Source organism: Amblyomma americanum, chromosome 7 (assembly GCF_052857255.1).
Source record: "Amblyomma americanum isolate KBUSLIRL-KWMA chromosome 7, ASM5285725v1, whole genome shotgun sequence".
Taxonomy (NCBI): Eukaryota; Metazoa; Arthropoda; class Arachnida; order Ixodida; family Ixodidae; genus Amblyomma; species Amblyomma americanum.
In genome coordinates, this window is record NC_135503.1 from 44956419 (window position 1) to 44974140 (window position 17722).

General features: G+C 44.7%; 1 protein-coding gene across 1 annotated transcript in view; it reads right to left on the reverse strand.

The window, feature by feature from the left end:
- The window catches only part of LOC144099004 (SEC14-like protein 2), a 30780-nt gene that overhangs the window by 294 nt on the left and 12764 nt on the right, over positions 1–17722 (reverse strand). The window contains exons 4-11 of the mRNA XM_077631995.1: positions 16972–17034; positions 16134–16224; positions 15329–15423; positions 13072–13150; positions 11842–11922; positions 9275–9361; positions 8494–8603; positions 4845–5133 (exon numbers count right to left, since the gene is read on the reverse strand). Of these exons, the coding sequence (XP_077488121.1) occupies positions 4845–5133; positions 8494–8603; positions 9275–9361; positions 11842–11922; positions 13072–13150; positions 15329–15423; positions 16134–16224; positions 16972–17034 (895 nt within the window). The remainder of the gene's footprint in view (positions 1–4844; positions 5134–8493; positions 8604–9274; positions 9362–11841; positions 11923–13071; positions 13151–15328; positions 15424–16133; positions 16225–16971; positions 17035–17722) is intronic.

Sequence of the window (17722 nt, forward strand, 5' to 3'; positions counted from 1 at the left end):
AATGTTTCAGACTAATTCTCACGTATATTCGCTTTAAATGCTTGCACATATTTCCTGTTGATCAGGCAGGCTAGGTTAACAAGTTAACAAAGATCTACCTACATGATCCTACGTGAGATCCCTTCCTGATTGGCAGGATCCTTATTTAACGTTGCCTTCCTCATTGTGATTAGCCAGTTCATAAGCCATAGGTTAATCGCAAACCAATCACACACAGGCCCACAAGTAGGATCGAAAAGTCATCGATTTATACCGTTGTTGCTGCATCAAGATTTATATGCGATGATTGTGATAGATGATCCAAAGTGTTAAGCTACATGCAGACAGTATTCTTGATATTGTACAGGTGTTTAAGGCAAGAACAGAGTCCTGGCGAAAGACACCACGAGATCGATGTCGCCGCAATTTGCGGCAGTTAAAAAGACTCGCACACTTTTGCTTCGCGCTGCTGTGTTTAACAAACATAAAGCTGGCTAAAACCTTAGAACTCGTTTTCAAAGATCATATTTGAGATTAACTTCTTTATTTTTCGAAAGCTGATTCTTTTTTTTATTTGCCGTTAAATACAATAACTACGCCAATTACACTGTTTACGAGCTTTCATCATTACTCACCTCAAACTGTGCAGCTGTTTAGTAGGTTGGGTTCATTGCTCCATAGACAACATATCGAGATCGATGTCGGCGCAAGTTGGGGCAGTTACAAAGACTCGCACAGTTTTGTTTCGCGCCGCTGTGTTTAACAAACATAAAGCTGGCTAAAACCTTAGAACTCGTTTTCAAAGATCATATTTGAGATTAACTTCTTTATTTTTCGAAAGCTGATTCTTTTTTTTTATTTGCAGTTAAATACAATAACTACGCCAATTACACTGTTTACGAGCTTTCATCATTACTCACCTCAAACTGTGCAGCTGTTTAGTAGGTTGGGTTCATTGCTCCATAGACAACATATCGAGATCGATGTCGGCGCAATTTGGGGCAGTTACAAAGACTCGCACAGTTTTGTTTCGCGCCGCTGTGTTTAACAAACATAAAGCTGGCTAAAACCTTAGAACTCGTTTTCAAAGATCATATTTGAGATTAACTTCTTTATTTTTCGAAAGCTGATTCTTTTTTTTTTATTTGCCGTTAAATACAATAACTACGCCAATTACACTGTTTACGAGCTTTCATCATTACTCACCTCAAACTGTGCAGCTGTTTAGTAGGTTGGGTTCATTGCTCCATAGACACCATATCGAGATCGATGTCGGCGCAATTTGGGGCAGTTACAAAGACTCGCACAGTTTTGTTTCGCGCCGCTGTGTTTAACAAACATAAAGCTGGCTAAAACCTTAGAACTCGTTTTCAAAGATCATATTTGAGATTAACTTCTTTATTTTTCGAAAGCTGATTCTTTTTTTTATTTGCCGTTAAATACAATAACTACGCCAATTACACTGTTTACGAGCTTTCATCATTACTCACCTCAGACTGTGCAGCTGTTTAGTAGGTTGGGTTCATTGCTCCATAGACAACATATCGAGATCGATGTCGGCGCAATTTGGGGCAGTTACAAAGACTCGCACAGTTTTGTTTCGCGCCGCTGTGTTTAACAAACATAAAGCTGGCTAAAACCTTAGAACTCGTTTTCAAATATCATATTTGAGATTAACTTCTTTATTTTTCGAAAGCTGATTCTTTTTTTTTTATTTGCCGTTAAATACAATAACTACGCCAATTACACTGTTTACGAGCTTTCATTATTACTCACCTCAAACTGTGCAGCTGTTTAGTAGGTTGGGTTCATTGCTCCATAGCCAACATAGGCTATCACGCTGCCAATGATAAACGGCCAGAAGACTGAGTAGCGGTGACAGGAATTGCTAGAACGTGTTGCCGCGAGCTTAAATTCACAACTTCATCTTTATAGTTTTTTTTTATTTCTTGCAAAATGTAGTCGCAAAAGGTTGGGAAGAGAAAATGCCCCGGTGATTATACGACGTGATGCGACATATATGCATTTAGCAGTATTCGTTTTGTGCATATATTTCTTTTATTTACCGCCTTCTCCCTGCATCTCTGAATTTGACTTCTCCGTCTCTTTTTGTTCCGTTGCAGCATGGGCCTCTTTTGGATGGAGGTGAGTGAAGGCGTGCTAGAGTGGAGCACAAACCGTCGCACCGTCTATGCGAGTAATGTTAGCTGCAATGTATACAGGGCGTAGTTTGGTCCCGAATAATTGAGCAAAGCTTCACACGATGTGCCCTAATGACGTCGGCCTTCTCAAAAGCGTTGGCGCATTGGTGGTTGAGCTTACCAGCAATAATGAAGCCGCTGGTCCGACCACTCTTAAGAGGTCAATGACTCTGCCGTGATAGTTAAAGTAATTGGGCCAAAGCAGTGACATTGAAACACTAGTGATACGTTTTTGAGTAGTACAAACCAGCCATTTAAACAGCATTTCAGCTGCACGTAGGCATTCAAGCGCGAATGGCCTCTGGAAACACCGCGGCGAGAGTAACGACCTAGGATAAATGGCGGGAACTTAAGCCGGAGCTTAAAGGCAAAGGCAAGAGGAACTTCTATTGGAGAAGGTAAGGGAGTTCATGATATCTCAAGCTCAGGAGGATGAGGTGAACTCGGGTGAGACATGTGATTAAGCGAAGCGACAACCGATGTCATAATATATTTGAGTCGATATCAAGAGAACAAAAATTCATGGGGGGGGGGGGGCACTTTGTTGACCGAAAGTGCGGTGAGGCGAAAGCCTTTAGCGCGGTGTTGCTGCTTGTGTCACTGATGTGGGGTTAAGATGTTGATTAAGTACACAATTGTTTGTGACTCTTAAATGCTGAAGACACTGGAGGGCGTTTGGCAGACATCCGTCTGATTCGACGCCTTTTCGCAAACTCTCTCCAGCGTCCTAGACAAGGAGAACTACATATGCGTTGGCAGGAAGTAGCGTAGTCGTTAGCACGCTTGGCTGCGGAACGGAAGGATGGTGGTTCGAATTCCGTCGTGCACAATTTTTTTTTTCTTCTCGAGTTGCTGAAGAGCGTGACATCGGGCGGACAGGCTCGTGGCTGCGAGTATGAGCCATTCAAGGCTTTCGCCTTAAAACCCAGCCGGAGGTGCCACAGACTAAGATGGGAAGAGTAGTGCATTTATTACGGCAGTGTGGCCGTGGCTGACACAACTAAGACAGGGCGAATGTAAGATCAATACGATATCCGTGCTGTAGACTTACTCAATGGAAAAAAAAAATACGACATAACTGTGTCGAACGTACGAAAAAATATTTTGTAGCTTTGTCGTAAGGACAGACTTTTCTGTTTTGTAGCATTTTTCTGTAGTACTTTTCTGTAGTCTTTAGTTCTTTAGTGCTTTTCTGTAGCAACTATATACAAAGTTCTGTTGTTATCACAAAAATTTGTTGTTACAAGTTATGGGTCAAAAGCTTTGCAGAAAATTTGTTGTGACGACAGTAACTTCAAAGGCAACCACAGCAACAACTTCTTTTTCTCTACTGGATGAAACAGCTAACAATCGTGATAATGGTACTTAAAAACAAGCCACTGATGTACTTTGCTGAAACTCATCGCAGTTACTCTGCATTTACGGAGTTAAATTACTGACGAAGAGATTAAGGATGTGGTTCTCAGCCCCTGTATCCGATTGTAATTAGGCTACAGTCACCTTTTGACTGACACTTCGGTGCATGGTAGATAACCCAAAGCAGTCAATTTTTTGCCGGAAAGCCTGCGCTACGTGTTGTGTGTCCTACTGTGCACCTTAAACGCATAAAAATATTTCCTACCGTAAGAGAGACTGTGCCCCGCCGCGGTGGCTCAGTGGTTAGGGCGCTCGACTACTGATCCGGAGTTCCCGGCTTCGAACCCGACCGCGGCGGCTGCGTTTTTATGGAGGAAAAACGCTAAGGCGCCCGTGTGCTGTGCGATGTCAGTGCACGTTAAAGATCCCCAGGTGGTCAAAATTATTCCGGAGCCCTCCACTACGGCACCCATTATTCCTTTCTTCTTTCACTCCCTCCTTTATCCCTTCCCTTACGGCGTGGTTCAGGTGTCCAACGATATATGAAACATACTGCGCCATTTCCTTTCCCCAAAAAACCAATTATAATTATATAAGAGAGACTGCCGACAGATTGAAGTTGGCCTGTATCGATAGATTAACGCGTTCTAATGCCAAATACGCTACTTTAGCTGAAAACAGGACTTGTATAGGCTGTAAAAAGCGAGAAGTAAGATTCAGGTATCGCAGTCAGCGGCAATTTTGGCACGCAAACTGCAGTGACTTCGACAGAGTGGTTTAAAAGAAATGAGAGAAAAGAAATTGCCACGGAGTACTGAGCCAACGTCGCATAAACAGTCACATCCGAACGGGGGTCCTGAAATCAATTCCAAATTTGACTTCAAGAATTTGAAGCTAGTGGTGAATGAAAAAAGTGCCAATATAAATCAATTATACGTACCCAGCAATTATGGGCAAAAGCATTTTTGAACGAGAAAAGTTTATGAAGACAATTTTTTCATATATTGTAAGATTTCGTTATGACAATCAATATATCCGCAGACCTCCCGTCGATAGGTTTGTATTTTGTTGCTATTGACGTTTCTGCGATCGCTAAAAGCGTACCCCATCGGTTTTCTATGGCACTGCTCCATGCGAGCGATGGAAAAACTTTAAAAGAAAGATTTTCCCACACATCGGAAGAATGGGCTATTCCCTTCAATATTTCTATTACAGTACCTGACAATTATCCGATATTCAAAATTTTTGTCCATAAATGTTGGACATGGATCCAAAAAGAGCTAAGACGTGTATACGGGGGTTTCCTACATGTTCCGGGCTGCGCGCAGTGCCAGCTTCCTTCCTGGGGGATGTGGGCGCAGGCCTGCAGGCGTCGCAGGGGCACCAGGGCCTCCCCTGTGTGAGAGCGCAGTCCGAAGGCCAGGTCTCCAGAGGCGGTCTGGAAGCGCCAGCTGATCCGTACGCCTGCCTTCGCCACGTCCACCGGCAGCTCCCACCGGTCGCGACGACCGATGGTCCGTTCTTTGGCGCCGTCCTGCCCGAACACGGAGCTCCCCGATAGGTCTACGCCCTCTTCGAAACGGCCGCCAAAGTTAACCTGCATAGAACCAACATTAATGCGTTGTGAGTGAAAAGGGTGGAATGTTGGGCGAGTCGGTATTGATCCATGAGAAAAGGAGCGCGAAAACAAGACGACGGACGAAGACAGAACACATAGCACGAGCGCTGTGAGTCTATTTTTATACAGTTAAGAGGGGTCTGCCACAAGCTGACAACGACTTCTTAATTCTTCCTGAAAGCACGCATACCCTTGGCACGTGCATGCGCGCGAACGAGCAAAAGCACTTGCAATGCCAAAGAAAGTGAACAAATTTGCGATCTCAGGAACTCTTACTCGGCATGGTGTATGGAGATAAAGACGTATCGCTAATGCAGTGTTTTGCGTTTTTATTGTAGCGATAGCTATACTACACCGCCACTTCGCGAGGTCAGCGTGGCTGCGCGCTGAGCAGTGACACTGCCGTACCGCCAGCTGTGCGCATGCGCGGAGTGACGTCAAAGCTCGCAGAGCAGACGCCGCCCGCCTCGTCAGTTGTGCGCATGCGCAGAGTGACGTCAGAGCTCGCAGCTGGTGTGCTCGCCGCGCGCCTACATTACGCTTGCATTTCGAGCCTTCAGAGTGGCGACGCAGTGGCCACCGTAGCAGCTGTCACTTCAAAACGTGGTGCACAATCATCTGTTAAAGAAGTGATGTGCCAGCTAACCCAAACCGAACTTCTATTTTAGGAAGGCGAGTCGGGGAAGAGTAGTTGGCTGAAAGTTAGATGCATTGCCTATTGCAGCTGCTTGAATAATAAAAAAGTGTTTGAATGATGTTTTTTTCAATGGTCCTTCTTCAAAAGAGCGTGTCTGCGATCGTCAGAAAGACAGAAGCCCGTAACAAGTAAAGGTGTAGGGATGACTATCACACCCTGCCACTTTAGACCACTTAGATGGCACGGTGCTGTAGGAGCAAGACGACGATGAAGACTGTGAAGTTCTTATAGTTAACAGGCTTCTCGCTACCGCCAACGTACAATGGACAGCGCTGCCCTTGAAATATCTTGGTGTGCCCCTGCAGCACTACGATGACAGCGATCAGTACCGGAAGAATGAAATAGAAAGTGCTCGGGATAAAATGCTTGCATGGAACGGTCGCAATCTTTTTATGTTGGCCCGTGCAACTATTGCTAACCTTTTTCTAGTGGCAAAGATATGATATGTTCTGCAGGTATTATTTATGTCGCGTGTGAACATACAAAAATACATAGAGTATTTGCTGTTTTTGTGTGGCGCAGCACATGGGAACGTACTAGCAGGACCAATTTGTTCCATTCGCTTTGTAATGCTGGTGTGGGTCTTGTGCACCTATATTTGAGGCAAATTGTGTCGCTCTTTTTCTTTCTTCGTGACCAGAATGATGACTTGTTGCGCACATTCATCCAGGAACATCTGCGAAATGCTAGCCGATCCTAGAATTCTGTGAAGAGGCACGTCAATACGGCGAAGGAAATGCAATCGAACCTCGCTATAACGAAATAATGGATATAACGAAGGAATGACAATTCCCTTTAAAAGCTCGATCAACACGGGCTATAACGAAGCTACGGCTATAACCAAGTAAGCGCCGGGCCCCTTAAACTTCGTTACAATGAGGTTCAACTGTGGTGCAATAGAATTTCAGCACATTCTCGCTCTAAGTTGCGCGCCATGCAATAAATTCCGCGCATGCGACGAGGCTTTCATGCATGTCAGCAGGGACAAGTAGCTCGATCGCGCGAGTACTACATCCTGCTTTTGCTCCTACGCTCTTTACAGCTTTTTAAACTGTGACGCTGAAAGACACGCGGACCATGAAATGCTGGCTACGCACATGAATCCTCATTGTGGTGCAGTGTAGATCTCAGCCGTTAAAAACTGGTCCATAAACGGTATCGCCTCATTGCTTGAGCTGACAACTGAAGGCATATATTGCCTTCAGATCATCGAGCGCGTGTGCACATGCAGTTAAACGTCTTCGTAGAGAAGTGCATTTACAGTGGATATAGCAATGCATACCTAGTTACAGCACTTGAAAACGCTTTAAGAAAACTGATTCATTCCTGAACCCGCTTTAACAGGCTTCAATTTCCTCATTATTCGACTTAATGGACGGTTCTTCATCCGCAACAGAAGATATGAATGGACATTTCGAGTTGTGTATAGTTGCCTTCAAAATGTGTGCGCTGATTTTCGATATGATCAATCACCGCGGTAGACCGAAGCGCAAGCTCACTACACGAAGTCTTGCAAAGTGCTCTTTTTCGTTTTTTTTGTTTCTGCTCTCAAATACGCTCTTTCACTTTTCTTATTTTTGGCGCATGAGATACATATATTGAGGGCCGCTTTAGTAAGCACCAAGGCTGAGAATGTTCGCACGCATTCATCTTAGTAGTCCAGTGATTTATTATTGGTGTTATTTCTCCGTTTGTTAAGAGTGTTCGCGTGCATGTCGGACGCGTTACTATGCGGACCTCCGTCCACCCACTGTAAGTGCGGCCTCTCATCTCTGTGCTATCTGCGGTCCGGGCCATGTATTTTTGCAAAGAACCAGTATTTATAGCAAACAAATTCTTCGGCCGTCATTATACAGGGTGTTTCACCTCCTTACACAATATTTAAAAGTACGCTTTTTCAGTCAGAAGAGAGCTGTTTTTCGGCATAGCATTGTCAGCGGGTGTAGTACATCGGAATACGGCTGAGACGTGCTAACGAGCAGGCCGGCTAACTAATATTGAATAGTTACCTTTTTAACTATTACTGTTAGGCTCTTCAATTATTGAGAGGCGTGTAGCCCTCCGTAATTAGTATACATATCGGTTTTTAGAATTTCGAAAACGCGGTTATTATCCTCGGCGCTGTGGCCCAATAAATTTTGGCTACATCGCACCAAAATACATGTGCTTTCGAGAAGCTTGCAGTCAAAGCAACCTATCCAGTGCACGTAACTCGTCAAAAGAGCCAAAATTTGATGGTCCACAGCATCGACGGTAACCGCGTTTTCGAAATTCTAAAAAGTGTCATGGATATTATTTGCGATGGGCTACACGCCTCTTAATAATTAAGGAGCCTAACAGTAGCAGTTAAAAAGTTAAGTAGTCAATATTAGTTAACCAGCCTGCTAGTTAGCACGTCTCAGCCGCATTCCGACGTACTACACCATTGACTATGATATTCCGAAAAAAACGCTCTTCTAACGCCAAAAACCTATCTTAAAAATTGCGTAAAGTCTTAGATGAAGCACCGTGTATGTGTTGTGGCAATAACCGTTAGATCCCATAGCCACACGCGTACAGAACATGCTTGATATGAGGCACCGCCATAATCCATCGTTTTTTTTTTAATGGCAATCAGCCAACTGCTACCTGGAGGTACCAACCATGTGTCTGCACTCTGGGTCGTTGCCGGGTCCCACCATGCTTCCGCCCCAGTGAACTGGAAGGCTCTCCGCGTCCACTATTCCCAACAGGTGCTCCTTCCATCCGTCTTCTGTGGAGTATTACAGCACATCGTCAGCCCAGCATCATTTTCAGCAAAATTATTTCGTTCAACAAGACTGTTACGAGCACACAGTTAAGTTATAGTTAGCGTATTGTGTTCACGTGACGGGGTCAGTAATGATGGGATGAGAGTAAACCTTCATATCTATGTTACTTCGTCGTATTACAAAAAACACGAAAACATTGATAAAGTTTGCAAGTTTATGAACCTTTGACAATTTTTGCTGACAGGCGATCGCCATTATGAGCCTACCTTTCCTGACTAGTTCGTCATTTCGCACCTTTTTCTCTAGTCTCGTTTTGTGGTGGCTAGCGCTCTAGAAACATGGCGGAGTCTGTCTGACGTTAACAGTGCCTGCTGCTTTCTTTGTACCATTCTGATTTTTTTTTACTTGACATTCGCGGTAGCTTCGATCTATCCTGTTCTGAAGGAGCCCAAGCAGTGACATTAACGTACTTTCCCTTAGTATCGGCAGTCCCCTCAGGGTATGATAATTGCTTCAGCGACTAAGCTATACGAAAATTTGTGTCGTAGTTTCAGACATATATGGTAGCTGCAAGCTTTCATAGTGTCCTGAGAGACTAATGCGATACCGGCGTAGCGTGACGCCAGGGAAGGATGCCAGTATGGCGATAGAATTTACCACATCCGATACCCACCTTTACCGAACACTCGGACTTTCTCTGTAGTCCTCTTGGTCAAGATGGGCCGTATCAGCTTCCACATGATGGGAAAGAAGTAGGGTGCTGCATGCGTCAATCAGTGAATTTACAAGCTTGCGACATTACTCCTTACCATTTTATTGCATCCGTGATACAATCAAAGCCCACTTCGCCTCTATACTTATTCCCTGCCCTTGCCTTGCAACTGCAATTTAATGACATTACTACTTTATTGCGGCGATCACGTAGCTGTTTGCTGCTTAAATTCTCGACGAAGACCGAATCTCATAATTTTCGTGGTAGCACTTCAGATCACTTATATAGGTCTAGGACATCACGATACTTTAATGGAAAGGACTGTGTAGAAAACTGAATATGCAAAATGCCTGGCTATAACAGCTGGCGCGGTAAAGATGAGCATTGTATGAATTTGAATACAATTTTTGCGCAAATGCCCGCGAGTTTTAGGGCTGCAAACTCGCTCGTTTTACTTTAATGACAACTCCCTCCCTTTTGAAAGCGCGAGGCTAACAAGTGAAATCCCGGTAATTCGAGCTCGCTTGATTCGACCATTCGGTTTATTCGGAACGACCCTTTTAGTCGCGCACAAATGGTGTGTATTTCAGGGAAATAAAACGCCCGATAATTTTAACGCATGCACGTATGCGAAGCAGGATACCCAGCCGGCCTGCCTCGACTGTGAGTGTAGCATAACAGCGTGTTGACTCACCCACGGCAAAGCAGAGTAACCATAGTAACCGGCGATCACGTGGCTGTCATGGCCATTTGTAGCGAGAGCTCGCCACTTATTACCAATTCCGTTCTGAATTTCCGTGCCGCTGTCATGGCTTTGCAACGACCTGCTTCATTTTTCCGCGCACTTGTCACGGCGGGGGACCGCCTGATTTTGACGGTGGTGGGGCAATGGCGTCCCAGAGGCATCGACGTGACCTCGGCGCTCTACTAAAGGTCATCGTGCCCACAGTACTACATTCCGGAAGTCATTTTTTGTGCACACAGCTCACAACTGGAATGACCTTCCCAGCGGCCAAGATTGTCGTCGAAGAAGCCATGTCATCTTCATGATTACTGCGAAACAGTCATTGTTAACCGCCGTTCATGCGCCTACCCCTCATGTAATGTCCCGCCTGAGGACCAGTGAGGTTCAAATAAATAAGAGAGAGACTTAAGGAGAAAACAAAAAAATAGAGAGAAGTTGTTTATAAATAAACAACTTTCCTGCAGTACTGCAATGACGCTTGTCCACGAAAAGGCTTTGCGCACGCTGACGCTTCTCCAATGCGGTTACCCACGTAACGAATACTGCATCAGCCCCTCGTTCGAATCGGGCTCTTTCTATGCTTCGAGCTTCAATTAATTAGAAAACACTTTTACCCCAGTTTGAGTAGGTACTTCAAGACTGAACTGTGCTCTTACCGTTGCAGTTCTAAGGTCGCTCAAAGTAGGAGAAGTGGTTAGCCAATTCGTCGAATATAAAAGTTATGCTTAGGTATCATTGCGCGGTTTTGTGCTTTTATTTCCAATCGGTGGCGTCAACTTTCCTGCAGTCAAGTTTGAAAGCGCCCAAGCCGGTCACAAATTACCTCATGCTGCAGGCCTACTGGATAACACTAATCTTGACCGGCAGGGTAATTCTGCGCTAAGGTTGCGACATGATGAGGTTTACCGCTCAGAATACGGTTTCATAACAGCTGCAGCGGCAAAATCTTCGCTGGGAGGAAAAGAATGGCTGGACCTCTTTAGCACTGGGGTTAGGGAGAACGTGTAAAACCATGGCGCTGCAGTCAATCTGGAAGTCGAACCTGTTACCTCTCGATTCAGACAGGTGGCACATGAGTATCCCCCTTTCACCCCCCCCCCCATTTTTTTTTACTTTCGTGACGACGTGCAAAAATACGAGCCGATTGACAGTAAAGTACACCTTCCCGCAGTTTGCTCGGAGTAGAGAGAAGGTTACGAACGCGACATGACGGCTCTCATACTTGTTAAGCAGCATTGAGAGCGATTGAGAGCGGTATGCTTGCCGTGGCCTCTGTAGCTTCCAGACCGCTGCGAATGAAACACGAGACGCAGTATAGTACTTTTCATCGAGCAGGGGCGCCTGTCTCAGAACGAAATTTGTTGGAGCGTACAGGGGCGTTGGTGGAGGCGTATGGGGCGAGTTGTTGCAGAACAGTCCGGAGCACACGTAGATTGCATTCACGGGCACCCTTTAGATCTTCTATATACTTTCCCTCACCCTCAACCCTCTCACGGCCCCTCATATCTACGCCACGGCGTGCTCAGGATGTGCAAACTGAGATAAAGTTATCTCGCCTCCCTTTTCTTTATAACTTCTTCATCCATCCTGCCGGACTTTGAGAAGAGTATTACGGTGATTAGGAAGGCGAGGAGGTGAACATATGCCGGATATCAGCAGCGTTAGTATCAAGCCACTTCTGGATAGTGCATACTTCGCGCTATGAGAACACTGACCGCAGTTCTTGAGATCTCTCTGACACCTGACATTTTGGCGCACATTCATGCGGAGTAAAAATGCTCACCGTTAATGATGATGCACTGTTCCAGGCACTCGGGGAAGTGGTCCTCCATCATTTGCAGCATGTCCGTGATCGCCTTCACGGCTGCGCTGCCGAGGAGCAGAAATTCGCATGATATCAAGCGTTCTGTGCCGAGAGCTGTGGGCGGGTGTCTTGCGGGACAGCATCTTTGCGCGTTTTCTTTCTCTGCGGGAGCAGAGCTTTCAAGAGATGTTGTACTGATTCAATTAACTGTTCTCATTAATGAAGCTATATGTTCACCGTGTGAAATTATTCTCTTGTTTTCTATATGCGCATACGTTGGGGAAACATGCAGTATACGCTAAAGCAAAACAGATTTATCAACATGTGCTTAAGCGTGCATGTATGCATTTTAGTCTACTATTTTGATGCTACAAACATGTCTGTCCATTTTCATTGCAGTTCGCCATTTGGAACCATGCTCTAGACTTGCATCAAGATGGCGCCTGTGCACGCATCAACTTCCTGGGTTGCATAAGTATGACAGCCCGTCCTTGATTTCAGTGTCAGCCAGATGAACCGGTCCAGGCAAAAAACGCCTTCCTTCTCTTATTACCTTTCTGACTCTTTCATCTGCTAGCGTTCGTGCCTCTCCGCACGTACACTGAGAGGGCACCTCACACCTAGCGACATGCCAAGGAAAATGGATAAAAAATTGTTTTTTTATTCTTCGACAGGCGGAGCATTCGTCACCCATGCCAGCTTCTGGGTCTTGGACGTTATCCATCGCTCCAGCAAAGTGGCGCCACCACGCGTCGAGTTAAAAGACTAAAACGACCCAGGGCAAAGGGACAAAGGGGGCGAGGCGATTGGCATCGAACATAAAGGAGGCGTTCGTAAAGCTTAGCCGTGTGGCCGTGAGTGTGGTGATATCAAATATTAGCCAACGTCTCTGCGACACATTCGCTTGACTCTCTCTCATCGTTGTGCGCGAGCTGCGAGGTTATCCGACGCTGTGTTCTCAGGTTATGGGAAACATGAGATACGGATAAGATAAGAGTCGGGCTGCTCTCGCAATTCTCTTACCTTCCCTGACCACTGGATTATTACTAAGGGGACAAGAAACTGGCTTTTCTGTCCTCACAGCACGAATGCGGCTAGAGCCAAAGAAGCATTGATGCATCAGCAACACATCATTTCTTCAGTTCATCACACTTGCAGCTGCTTGAAAGAAGCGACATGTGTTTTAAGAGAGAATGTAGATGTACTTACCCTGCCAGCTATAGACTTGGCGCAGGCTAAATTTCTCGCAGTCAATGACGAGGTAGTGAGTCTCCAACTCTTTGTCTCTCTGAAGCAAGATAAATAAGAAGAAGCAAGGAGCATATCCGAGTCCTGCAGTTTAGAGCCGCCTGAGGCTGGCTGAATTTCATGAACAATTAAGACAGCACAATGACGCAGAGCTTTCCCTTGCCATGCAGACTGCAATACGTTAGCTCATATACCCTGCCTCATGAAAGCGGTGCGCCGATATTAAAACTACAGCTTGCGATGGTAACTGTAGAGCTGAATGCCCCGCGTTGTTGCTATGTGGGAACGTCTTGTATGTGACCCACGTTTTTGGTACCGGCTGTAGCACTTGGCTTTGCAGTTCTTGCTCAAGAGGCAACTTAAAAGCTAATAAACTACTTGAGTTACCACTAAAGTCACTCAGCATAAGAAGATTTTGTTTACAGGAATGAGTAATGAAATGAAATGTAATCCCCAAAACAAAAAGCTACTCGTCACAGCTTGGTATCGCAGAAGTGCGCTTTGAGATTACTGATAGGGGTTGCACCAGTGAGTTACGGCGCTGGCGTGATGTACATAACTCGAAATCTATGGCCGTGCTTCGCTCTAAGGCTGTCGTTGGGGGTGCTACAGTCGCGTGCTGTGGTGACCACGTTCTGTAAATAGGCCCATCTCGGGCGCCAGACTTCCTCCGTGTGAGATAACCGCTTTAGCGGTCGGTGCATGACCAGTGACAATAATTATGGTAGTCAGTTGCATACAATAAGCCAGTCATGATAACTGCCGATAAACGTGCTGCTGAATCGCTACTAGCAATAATACTATCATGGAAGCACCGTGATTCTTGCCCATGATTGGTAGCTTCAATTTTAAATATTTTCTGCTGGAGTAAACAATCGAGTCACCGCCACACAAAATAACTGTCAGCCGCGGCAACCCATCCGAGTGCTTTTTTTGTATATTTTGTTTCGGAATTCACCTAAGCACAATACTGCGCAGCTATCATCCATCTTGACTTTCCTGGAGTTAAATTAAAAGACCCCTTACCGCGCAAAGCCACTTTCTAATTTTTGCTCTGCCCCAAGTGTCAGGCTGGCAGAGCTTAACCGTCTTGTATCCTTCTTGTTAATACATTTCAAAACTTTCATTTATTTTGACGCGTGCAGTGCACAATACTTCCCTTCATTTTTTCGTCTTCATTTTCATTCGCTTTATCATTTAATCATGGAAGGTCCAATCCGCCTTGTTTAATCACCATGGGGCATACTCTTAAGTTTGATGTTCACTGAACAGCAACCTGTTATTTTTTCGGATGCAAAATGAAATGGAATCTGGGTGAATGAAAATTGGCTTGCTGAGACCAACAAAAGCGATTTTGTGTGTTTTATAGTGGAACCATCAGAAAGTACCGGAGTGGTACAAGAGGGAATCTTGCCAGCCTAGTTGGCGCATGAAGTTTACCGGAGTAGCGTGGTTTCGATCAGGCAGCGCAAAGTTTGTGGTCTCTGTCGACTTCCACAAAAAAAAAAATGAAGCTGACCTCATGGGATGAAATGCGAAAAATATTTTTCCCTCAGTTTCAAATTTTTACTTCTGCTTATGTTTCAAGTCTCTTAAATTGTTCGAGCAAGGAAAGCAATTCCTTCAAGTGCTAAAAATGGCGCCATCTGTACCGGCTGTGCCAGCTGCATCTCTGACAAATTTAAATATTCTTTTTTGCCAAAGCTACACCGAGTAATGAGGCGTGCCCTAACGAATATCTACACATTAACCCAGCTCACCAGGGGTTCTTTGTCATGCATCACTCCCTGAAAACTTTCAGATAGTATTTTTGCATTTTGTTTGTCGAGCTAGCAAACACTCTTCGATGTTGCATGCGCTCTGTAGCCTAATTTAAAGTTCAGACTGCGTAGAATTCGCTTCCCGAGCTCTTCGACTGCGCCTTTTGGCTCAGTTTCAAAATGTAAAGAATTTTTGTAGCTCTGATGCCTTGCCTATATAAGTTATTCCTGATGCATTTACATGATTAACGGTGTTTAATGATATTTCTTGCGTCATGGCGTATCGCCTCTGATTGTTCTTATCAGAGTTTATGTTTATTCGCGCCGACAGATGTCAGTTTTTTTTTTTCAATATTTAATACAATTGGTTTCCAGCTAACGATCATCCTGCATATATCCTCGTCCTTGTCGTGGTTCTCAGTTCACTCTAACGCTGAATAGATCTAATGGCTTCTCACCTCTTTGGAGGCGGCCCGCTTGAGTGACTCAGCATATTCCAGCATGTAGATGCAGTGGTGCTGAACCACGGGCGGAGTCAGCACTGCCACGAACGCTGAGCGGCAAGAAAGCAAGAAGGAAACGCAATTAATCTTTTCAAGGCACTCCTCAACCAGATTAATAAACGCAGCACTGCCCGCTGTTCACGTCAAGATTAGGCCTGTCGCTGCTGTCGCAGTGACAGTGCCACCGGAACACTGCATACATCTTTTCAATTTGCTCTCCGTTCTCTAAACCTGTGAACCTTGGATAATTTTTCGCAGCTGCCTTGCATTCCAGCAGATCCCACCACGGAAGAATAAATTCAAGTTCATTATACGAATGTCCTGTTTCTTTCGAAATGAATGAAGGAATGAATGTGCAGGAAATTAACATTAGAGACCTTTTTTTAACTTGCGAAGCATGGATTCTTTGTTTCATACCCTTCCTCCCACCCTTTTTTTTACGGAATGCCTTCGGTTACTTTACATTTTCAATAAACGAAACAAGAGATACTGTGGGTGAAGTACAAAATGTACAGCCGCGCTTAACATTAGCTGCAACGCCGAAGAAGTGACACTAGTTCAGTTACCGCTCGAGAACAACTGAATGTGCCGTGATGCTCAGTGAAAGGAGCTCTACCCTTTCGGTTCGCAGTTAGATGGATAGTTTTTCACCGCCACCGGGCTTCCAGTGGTTCGCTAATGAAGCTCCGATTACACAACCGCGTGTTGCAGGTCATGCTGAACGCGCGTGTACATAACGCGCTCAGTGGTTGAAATTCACCTTTAATGTCAATTCCTGATGGAATCAACCACAATGGCCGCCCATCTTTGCACGGGTGCAGGATCACGCCGGGAAAATTCTCCTTGACTAGCTGCGTAAGAGAAGGCAATGCCAGAAAACACGTACAGACCAGACCAGATCACATCACATATCAATTTGGAGGGGCCTACCTTTCTAAATTTTTTTGTTCTTTTCCTTAAAAGAATACATAGGATGTACAGGATGAAGCATTTTCGCTCAGCTTAAATTGCTCAAGCGCGATTCGCTACTTCACCATAACATTTTTTTTTTCTAAAGGTATTTACATCCGTTAGCGTAGACATTGTTACGAGTACAATTGTCTAGGCAATGTCAACGAATAAAACGATTCTACTGTCCATCTCTCAGTTCTACATATAGAGTGATTCTAGGCGCTTATAGAGAGATTCTAAATAGATATAGGGATGAATACAGGGATATTCTAGGCGCTTTTCAGACGTTATATCCTACAACCAGCGTTATACAACCAGCGAGAGCACACCTAAGAAGCAGTCAATAACGAAATTACGATAGCCCAGATATGATTACCCAACAAGAAATCAGCCCGCTAACGGCCACTCTGACCGCGCTTACGGAGGCCTAATGTATTTCGGCATTGGGCTCCCTAACACGCAGTTACATTTTTACATTGTGAGAACTTTGCCTGTGAGTTGTCAATGGCGTTGGTTCGCTTTTCCGCCTTCGATCAAAAACGAAACGCATTACGTAAGCATTACATGATCATTTGCGAGCTAAGGCCGGTTGTCTGCCTGGACGACAAATTGAGGCCATCTCATGTGTCATACCGTAATATATATACCTCAGGTATCTTGTAGTCATGCAGTATGTCGTCGACGCCATTCTCTTTCCGCCACTCGAGGTCCTGCGTACCAACAATAACAGTAAAAAAAACGAGACAAAGGCATTAACGTTCATTCTGACCGATATAGAGTCGCTTACAAGGGATGAAATTCACGAAACGCATACTTTTTTACATTCGAGTTATTGCGAGAGATTGGTTTCTAGCATCCAGCATTTTGTTTCCTAACGTAACGTTTACTAACGTTTGAAAATGAATAGGCATCTCTGTACAAGATCATTGCTTTTCATACTGAGTTCCGCTTAGCTTTCTTACCACTGCCAGTAGCAAGAAGCTTAAACACGAACGGTAAAAAAGGAAACGTGAAAATTTTTACGAGCTTGCATAAAAATTTCCTACGAGACCCCACGAACAGCTGCATATAGAGTGGCAAACATAACATTTCAGGCCATGCTAAAATTTTATATCTACTAAGTATCTATTCCAAAAACAACAAACAAAACCTATTCAATCAATATCTTGGCCATCATTCTATTATTCCACCGTGTGATCATCTTCTTCCTCTCCTAGATCTTATTTCCCAACTGCGTCTTCTATTTTGGCCCGTTACATAATTATCAGAAAAGGCAAGATGAAAATTCGCTTAATTCTGTTTTGCTTCCAAAACTCGGTTTGTTTCCAGGCCGTTCTTCCTGGGATCGCTGAACAGGCAATGTTTATCATTTGTGAATTGAATAGCTCAGGTTAATAT